This window comes from Antedon bifida, chromosome 6 (genome assembly GCF_963402885.1).
Source record: "Antedon bifida chromosome 6, ecAntBifi1.1, whole genome shotgun sequence".
NCBI classification, from domain to species: Eukaryota; Metazoa; Echinodermata; class Crinoidea; order Comatulida; family Antedonidae; genus Antedon; species Antedon bifida.
Window position 1 is genome coordinate 17,444,785 of NC_136231.1, and position 7,120 is coordinate 17,451,904.

The window sequence follows — 7,120 nt, forward strand, 5'->3', positions numbered from 1 at the left end:
ATTCATGCAGTAGCATCAAAGAACTATTTGTGTTAGTGCGGCTCTAATCATATAATGTCTATCATGTAGCAACATATTCTTGAAATAAGTAAGTATTTCTATTTGAATTTACCTTTTTGTGGAGTTGTAATTTCCACAGTACTCTGTTGACCAATTCCCACAGCTGATTCAGCACTAATAGTCACTTGATATGTTGAATATGGTTCCAAATTTATCATGTCCAGTTCTGTTTCCTGAACTATTACATTCTTCTGTCTATCTGTTCGTTGACACTGGTCTACTACAGTTAATCTTAAACCAATGTGGTACTGTGATATTTCACATGTCAACGGCGAAGGTGCGGTCCACATCAAGTTGGTTTGAGCTTTAACAATATGTTCTACATGGCTTGGAACTAAACATAAAATATCTTGAAACTAACGACTCAAATAACAAATTACAAACTACTTTATAAATATTATTTATGAATTTAGACGATTCCACAAACATGTCTTTCTTTATTCATTATACGAAAAGCCACACGACGCATTTCACATTTTGAGACATGACGATTTATTTCTAAATACGTGTAAACAGAGCTTTAGTTTGTGCTGCTTAGTTTGTATAATTATAGTTATGTACCTACAATAAAGCTATGAACATGATTCTTACCAAGACAGGGCACTGTAAAATTTACCAACGGACTTGGTGGACCAGTTCCTTTAACACCGGGTCGCACGGCACGTACATCAAATGTGTATATTTTCCCGCGCTGCAAATTTCCGTCTATCACAATATTGGTTGTTGAACTCAAAGCACCTTCAATAAACGGAGTCAAATAAGTGCTTCCAGTCACTGATGAATATGTCACGTAATATCCTATCACTGGACCATCTCCTCTGCCAACACTCCATGGAATCCATGATATTGTCGACGTGGAATCTGACGCCGTTACTCTGGGTTGACTGGTCATTATAGGTTGATCTAACGGTAAAAAGATTTTTATTCTGCTCATTTTTTTCTGCTCAACATTTAATATTTTAACGGTTTGTTTAATTGAAAAAGCATTGATAATGCAATTAATAATGATATGTATTTAGCAAGATCTAAAATTATAGTTCAAATACAGGCATAGCTTGGGTTTAGGACGAAGTAACATCGACAATGGCATATAGCCTAATGACGAAATGTCGAAATTACTGCATGTCAATATGAATGGTGAGAATAACGAAGGGCCACTAGTGAGGTTATTACATTATTGTATTTTATGTTTCTTTTAATTCTGAAAAAAAGGAATAGCATTAGGTTGTAATACCATAAATTGTGACACCCATTTTAGCAGCAGCATCACCGGAAATACTCGAAAATGCTTGGCAATTGAAAACGTCTCCTTCTTCAACACTAACATCTTGGAACTCTACGGTTCTTGTGTTCTTGCTTTGTGATACCATAGATACACCATTCTCAAGGATTACATCATCGTTTTTCTGTACTCGTATATCTCCAAGTGGAGGTATTGGATTAGCCTTGACAATACACGTGATAGTTATCGAAGCTCCTCGATTACTCTCAGGAATGATTAGTTCCACTGTTGTGGGTTTTCTTCCATCTACAATTGATCAAATATAATTGTACTAACTCAATGGTTGATTCAGCAGAATTAAAATAATTGTTATTGCACGCCAAAATGATGCGATGGGAGGATACTTTACGTTTGAATATGTAATCAGTAAGTACATTTACAGTATTACAGATTGGGCAGTAATGGGTTTCTGTCTGTAAATCATCAAAGTGGAATACTAGGCCTTACCGAGTTGGCAATTATTTCCTGTCCATGGAGGTTTGCATCCCACACTTCCACAGTTACCGGTGTCTTTATCGCATGGCCTATCACCGTAACAGTGACAATGATATCGACATAGTTCTCCATGCCATCCATTGGGACAAACGTCATGCACTACAAATTAAAAATACTACCTATAGTTGGCGTTTATGATTATACTGTATTGTTTGTAATGTTTGGAACAGTCTGCCTTCAATGACATGTGAAGTGTACAACGTTGATAAACTCATTCTACACAAAAGACATTTGCATTGTTATGTACAAGCATATCCTGATTGAGTTTGATGTAACTGTGGAATATGTTATTCTTTACATCTGTAGACCATGTTTGTTTGGTTTCGTAAATAATTATTAAGGCCAATTTACACAGACGAGCAGTAACAGAACAACAATATATGATCTATGTTATTTCTTATGATCAAAACGCAGAGAAGCGGACAGACGGTTGAACAAAAAAAAAACGCGCTGAGAATATATACAGATTCTATGTGGGACAAGCTACGCGGTTTTCTCGGACCGTTACCGCTCGCTGTGTAAATTAGCCTTTAGTCAAGTCCTTCACGCTATAATGACGGAAGGGCGTGGTAAAACATTGGCGTTATCATTCATATCATCATTTTTCTTGTGAAACGCTTTTTAGATAATCAGAGAAGAGTAAAATATATTAATATTAATCTACATATTTTGCGATTGTAAACCTTGACAGTTTGTTCCAGAATATCCAACTTCACATGGTCCATCTGGACAGCCTCTGCTTGGATCACATGTCACACCAGGAGCACAGTGGCATACTTCACTACAAGTTGATCCGTAATAGCCAGTTTTACATCCTAGAAGACAACGGAGTAGGCCTATGCCTTACAAGCCAACTATAATTACATAATCGATATTTGCTACATTATATTTTGGAATGTATTTATCTTTCTTTATTTTGAAATAATGAACCGACGAAGTGGTGACAAATAAACAGAAAAATTAAATTAACCAAATTATCTAAGCAGCAGAATTACCGTACATTCTGTGTCCTAATTTAAAGACTAGGACGATAACGATCGACACTAAATAGATAAGATGCATTTTTCCTACATAAAACAAAAGAAAAAAAGGCTTTATCCAACAACTATATAGGCTAGAATAACCATTTTATGCTGCCTTTGATGAAAATAATATTTTCACACGTCCAATCAAATGACGTCATGATTAGTAAGAGCAATAATATCGTGACGATACAACGATTTTATTGTTCTTATTGATATCATTTGATTGGATTTGAAAAAAAAAAATTTTTTGTATTTTTGTATATTTTTGTATTTTTACCTTCTGTACAACCAAGACCTGTATAACCAGCCATACACGAGCATCCAAATGGGTCTGGAACACACATCAACACATTAGGACAACCCGGGTTAGAACTGCTACAAACATTACGACACAACAAACCCCAATTGTTGTTACCACAACCTAATCATACGGGGGAAAATTAAGAAAAAAAAAATAAAACCGTAATCATAATTGCATTCAAGCATCTGTATGTTATTTCCAATAATACAATAGGCCTACCTTCACCGCAATTACTACCCTTGAAACCAGGCGGACAGACACATAGACCAGTAACATCGTCACATACTCCTCCATTGTAGCACGTAGGGCATCGGTTCTGGCACGTTGGTCCCCATTGAGACTCTGAGCAGCCTATATGGAAATGGTTAAAACAGATAATAAAGGTTCGTATTATTGGGCGTTCATGCGATTTCGAACAGTTTCTTGAGCTTCGAGTTAAAGCCGCTTATGGATCAATAGTGTTACCATCGTATGGATTATTGCGATATTGATAATGATACCGCATCATTTGGAAATGACATTGACTTAGCCTAATATCTTTAACAATGAATTTTAGTATACATTTCTGGAGACCGATAAAAACGATCACACGAACAGTATGTCAATTAAAATTATTTCAACGAGTTTGTTGTTTCCATCATTTAGATGGTACGTCTTTCACACCAAATGCTTAGACTTGTAGTCTGTAGTTTAAGGTTTAAGTTTCGAGGCTTTTCGATATTTGTCTCAAGTAGTATACCTATGAAACGCTATATATGCCTAAATATTTATCTTTTTACTAATATATATGTCAAAACTCCGTCTGTAAACCAGACTAACCAAATGCTGTACGCGCGATCTGATGCAAACTGAACCGAGCCGAACCAGAGCAGCTTCTGATGTGAAAGACTCTTAACTGAATGAATAGCTAACACTTGAGAGTAGGCTTACTTTTTGTTTCCGAGTGCTGCAAAAGAAAAGCAAGTAACATCGCGTCTGCTCCTTCCTCGATCATAATTTTACTAATTCTAACGGTCGCTTATTTATTAATTGATCTATTTCATTTCCTGCTTAATATGCCTACCCGCACTGAATATTTTTTATTAATTCTCACTGATTTGCGAATTCTCAATTAGTTTGTTTGTTTCATTCATTTATAAATAGGCCCACACTGGGTCTCCAAGCAAGATGACATCAGTCGAGTGTCTCATTAAACTTAATGGGACTGCTGACTCTTGTAGTTACAGTAATCGTATTACTTTAGCAGTCCCTGACCAATTTCATCTTTGTACATTGTATATATGTTTTGTTGGTCGAATAAATAAATGAAATGAAATGAAATAGGCCTAGGCAACAATCATAAAATATATTAAGATTAAGAACATGACGAAGGACTACATAATTTCTGTCCGACCTATTTAGAGTAGACAAATATATATGTACCTCGTACTATGAGCCTCATGATAGCATGCTTGCCTTCACTTCTTCTGTTGTTTAGATAACATTCATATATCCCAGCATCAGCTTTCGTCACATATGGAATTGAAACAGTATCCAATCCTGACCACTTTTCGATGATGTTTTCATTCAGCCGCCATCTCAAATCAGAGTCTCTGCCACGTGTCAGGTTCATTCCTATTGTAACTGTTTCACCAAAACTTGTAGATTGCGTCTGTTTTCCTGGTGTGATATATGCTAAAACGTTTAAAAAGGAAGATGTTGATAGTACATACTCGGCTGCTTTTAATGATGCAGATCAGAAGTGTGTATGTGTGTTGGGAGATCGGTGACGTTTGCAAATCACCTCCTATTATTGTTTTGTTGAGCCTTTTAGTAACATAGTAGCGGTATGTTTTTTTTTCTTTTAAAGTTATTGCTAAGATATATTGTCCTCTTGAAAAATGTTGTTAATTTGTTGAATACGACATTCTAATGTCACATAGGCCTAATAGTTATTCACTTTGACTGATCGAAAACAAAATGATTTACCTTTTTTTAAATTGTCAAATTGTCTATGTAAAATTTACAATAAAAAATTATTTTAAAAATTGAATTATTATTATCATTATTTTTTTTCTAGGGAAGGGTTTATTTTATTAAATCTGCAAAATGACACATTCAAAGTCAGATTTTTTTTTAGTCGTCATTGTTCATGTTTTTGGGGAACAATACACATATTTAGGCTGAATTTATAGCCTCACAATTCTATTGAACCAGGGAGGAAAAGTCGTAGAACCACAAATACAGTCTTAATTGTAATTGTGTTGAGCAAAAGTTTTACTAAATCGAAAACCCCCATAATTGGTAAAAATATAGCAATAACAATACCGTAATAAATTATGTATTTTTACAGTTACGTTAAACATGTCAAAACAAATTGTGAAAAAGAAAGTGAGATATTCTTCTTGTACAATAACTGAATTATCATGAATAAATATTTGATTAGATATATGGAATTAATGATACAAACCATCGCTTGCCAACGTAATTGTAGGAATGTATGAAGAGGTCCTGATGAAGAGGGCTGATCTTACTGACTCACAAAAAAATGCACCAACTCTTTTATTTCCGTTCAGGTATTGACGTGTAATATACCGCTTGTTTGAAAAAGATTCAGTGTACACGCGACCGTCACCCTTGGGTAAATCCATTCCGCTGCCGGTATCAACTACTCGTCCAAAGGATGTGGTAACTTCTGTTTCTTTCCTATCTAAATAGCTACCAATAAAGGCGGATGTATCCTTGTTTAAATTCAGTGAGCGAATTGGCTTAGAATTAAAACATGTCTGATCCGGAATTTGGCCTAGTAAAACAGATATAAAGTATATGTTAGAATAAAATTTAATTTAAACAAAGGTATACAAAATAATTATTGTGTAGGCCTGTTAGTATATACAGCATACAGTATATGAGTGTATATATGAATATATGTTCCTTAATTGTTACAGTCTGTTTTCAATTTTTGTTTAATCCTATCTAGCGAAGGAAATATAATCTTTTTGAAGAAAGGATAATTATTAATTAAACAATGTTGTGGTATTTAGGCCTAATGAAGACTACTTACAATTTGCATGTTTGATGCAATCCCTAAATATAGTAAAGTATATACAAAATGCTGATCTATAGCTATCAGGTATGGCATGTGACCAGTCACCAGTCAATAAAATCGTTTGATAGTATAGGCACAATATTAAATATGTGTTGTCCCACAAACATGACAAATATAGATTACTAAAATAAGACGTTGAATAGGCCTTTTTGTAGTTTTCGTAGCCTAATAGTTTTTTTTAAAGTTAAAAACAAATAAAAATAATGATTTCATTTATAAAAAGACAAAAAAACGGTTAAATGTAACTAAAACCCCATTGTCTGACAGAGAAATTTTACTTATTTTTAAATTTAAATTACAGTTTCTTAAGTAGGCCTAAATAGATTTTTCGATTCAATTTTTAGTCAAAGTGAATATACTATGTGACATTAAAATGGCATATTAACATGACAACATTACGTAACAATAACAAAATACAAACTTACTAACAACAATCCCGGCAAATGAAAACATAAAGATATGATAAATATTAATCATCTTTGTGTGTCAAGGATGACGGTTGGGAATATTTCTCTTCCAAAACATGTAGATGTATTGAAATGTAATTGCATCTAAGCTTCACGTGGTTGTGACATGGCCTTTTATATGGTCTTGAAGTGTTGAGAAGACAATGAAAACTCATTATACGAAACTTGATACAATAATTATACAAGGAAGTAGAGATAAAATGTTGGTTCTTAAAAGGTCTTTATGTGAAAGTATTCCCAAAGATTTGAGTTTCTCTTTCAATATGAAATATCAGAATATCAATGATAAAAGGCTACTGAGTCTATAGCTCAAAATATGATGAAGGGACAAAGTAGGAAAATTGTCAATTGAATGAATGTTTTATGTTGTCCTGATCATTTACAACGAATCAACATTCTGCC

General features: G+C 34.1%; 2 protein-coding genes across 2 annotated transcripts in view; one reads left to right on the plus strand and one right to left on the minus strand.

The window, feature by feature from the left end:
- Positions 1-7,120, plus strand: part of LOC144844114 (uncharacterized) — a 55,141-nt gene that overhangs the window by 24,950 nt on the left and 23,071 nt on the right. The gene's annotated exons all lie outside the window — the stretch shown is intronic.
- LOC144845674 (tyrosine-protein kinase receptor Tie-1-like) lies at positions 99-6,704 on the minus strand. Its single transcript, XM_078703101.1, has 10 exons — positions 6,677-6,704; positions 5,613-5,945; positions 4,586-4,837; positions 3,383-3,514; positions 3,140-3,283; positions 2,521-2,652; positions 1,790-1,936; positions 1,292-1,588; positions 652-963; positions 99-394 (listed from the first exon to the last, which is right to left on the minus strand). Exons 1-10 carry the CDS (start codon positions 6,702-6,704, stop codon positions 99-101), a joined length of 2,073 nt encoding a protein of 690 aa, XP_078559227.1.